The sequence below is a fragment of the Eimeria mitis genome, genomic scaffold (assembly GCF_000499745.2).
Source record: "Eimeria mitis Houghton genomic scaffold, Emh_scaff8134, whole genome shotgun sequence".
Lineage (NCBI taxonomy): Eukaryota > Apicomplexa > Conoidasida > Eucoccidiorida > Eimeriidae > Eimeria > Eimeria mitis.
Genome location: NW_013575982.1, coordinates 402 through 2,167, shown reverse-complemented (window position 1 = coordinate 2,167; position 1,766 = coordinate 402). Strand labels below are relative to the sequence as shown.

At 43.2% G+C, this 1,766-nt stretch overlaps 1 protein-coding gene across 1 annotated transcript in view; it reads right to left on the bottom strand.

The window, feature by feature from the left end:
• Window positions 1-465: 465 nt before the first annotated feature.
• Window positions 466-1,766, bottom strand: part of EMH_0093870 (uncharacterized protein) — a gene marked incomplete at both ends in the record, with an annotated part of 1,653 nt that continues 352 nt past the window's right edge. Inside the window, 5 exons of the mRNA XM_013502034.1 lie at window positions 466-546; window positions 866-1,003; window positions 1,211-1,295; window positions 1,414-1,450; window positions 1,695-1,766. Coding sequence (XP_013357488.1) covers window positions 466-546; window positions 866-1,003; window positions 1,211-1,295; window positions 1,414-1,450; window positions 1,695-1,766 — 413 coding nt within the window. The remainder of the gene's footprint in view (window positions 547-865; window positions 1,004-1,210; window positions 1,296-1,413; window positions 1,451-1,694) is intronic.

The window sequence follows — 1,766 nt, the reverse complement described above, 5'->3', positions numbered from 1 at the left end:
TATATATATATATATATATATATAGTACCTGTGAGAATTCGAGTGTATAGACAAGCTGAGGATCAAACCTGAGCGTATTGAGCGCATGCAAATTAATTAATTTATTTTTTCTTTCGGAGACAGAAAAAGGAGACAAAGAAAAAGGAGACAGTTGTTGATTTATAAATAATAATTTATTATCTTCTTGTATATTTAAACTCGATAAAGAAGGAGGAGAACAGACGCGAGGGCTGCAGAGATACAACACAAACCCTAAACCCTAAACCCTAAACCCTAAACCCTCAAAATATAATAAAACAGTTTATATACACGATTATACATGCAAAACCCTAAACCCTAAACCCTAAACCACCGCAATAAAAAAAGGTTTATACAGATGCACACACTATCCACTCTGAATTTCCTCTATAACATATCTAGGGTTTAGGGTTTAGGGTTTAGGGTTTAGGGTTTAGGGTTTAGGGTTTACTCTACAACGCTAATTTTGTCAGCGAGACAAACAAGAGGAGACAAAAAGTAGGGTTCCGTCTCCGAGCATATATCCTCCTGCACACAAAACCCTAAACCCTAAACCCTAAACCCTAAACCCTAAACCCTAGTTGAGCCTTCAGACCCCGCAAACCCTCGCAAACCCTCCACAGGCTGGAGCTCGTACAGCCGAAGACATAAACCCTAAACCCTGAAACCCTAAACCCTAAACCCTTAAACCCGAAACCCTTAAACCCTAAACCCTTAAACCCTAAACCCTAACCCCTTAAACTCTAACCCCTAAACCCTAAACCGTAAACCCTAAACCCTTAAACCCTAAAACCTAAACCATAAACCCTAAACCCTTAAACCCTAAACCCTAAACCCTAAACCCTACCTCGATGAGGTCTGTGAGGGTTTTAACAACTTTAATTCCTAAAGAGACAATCCAGCGGGGGGGTAGATGCTGCAGGGGGCGAGAGAACACTTGACCTGATAGAACCTCTCCTAGTCGCCATGGGTGGAGAAACTGACCCTAATCACAAACCCTAAACCCTAAACCCTAAACCCTAAACCCTAAACCCTAGAACCTAAACCCTAGATTTTATATACTGAGTTTGAGAGAAGGAGGAGTTATATTCATTTCTACAGAAAAAATGATGGCCGTTGATGCACTGTAAACCCTACTAAACCCTAAACCCTAAACCCTAAACCCTAAACCCTAAACCCTAAACCCTCGTACCTGAATCAAAACCCTCATCGTTGCATTCGGCGCCCCCAAACCACAATCCTTCATATCTCCTACCCCCGCGGCGCATGCAATCATTCTGTACATTCCTCACAAACCCTAAACCCTAAACCCTAAACCCTAGACCACGCACAAGCGTCAAACCCTAAACCCTAAACCCTAAACCCTAAACCCTAAGCAAAAAGTAGTAAACTTACGATCCCTTAAAGTACGGCGTCTCGAAGGAATGCACAGCTGCACACAAGAAGACACAAACCCTAAACCCTAAACCCTAAACCCTAAACCCTAGACCCCAAACCCTAAACCCTAAACCCTAAACCCTCAAGCAAACATCCCTAGCCCCAAATAAAATATCAGATAAGCTGAAAGTGCGTAGAGTGTCTTCGCAGTGTAAGACCTTCACAGTGTTACCCTCTAGGGTTTAGGGTTTAGGGTTTAGGGTTTAGGGTTTAGGGTTTAGGGTTTAGGGTTTGCTTACCCCTGGATACGGGATGGTGGGCCGATAGAAGCTCCAGCGGAGGAGGAGGGAAACGAAACCTCACACGCCGCC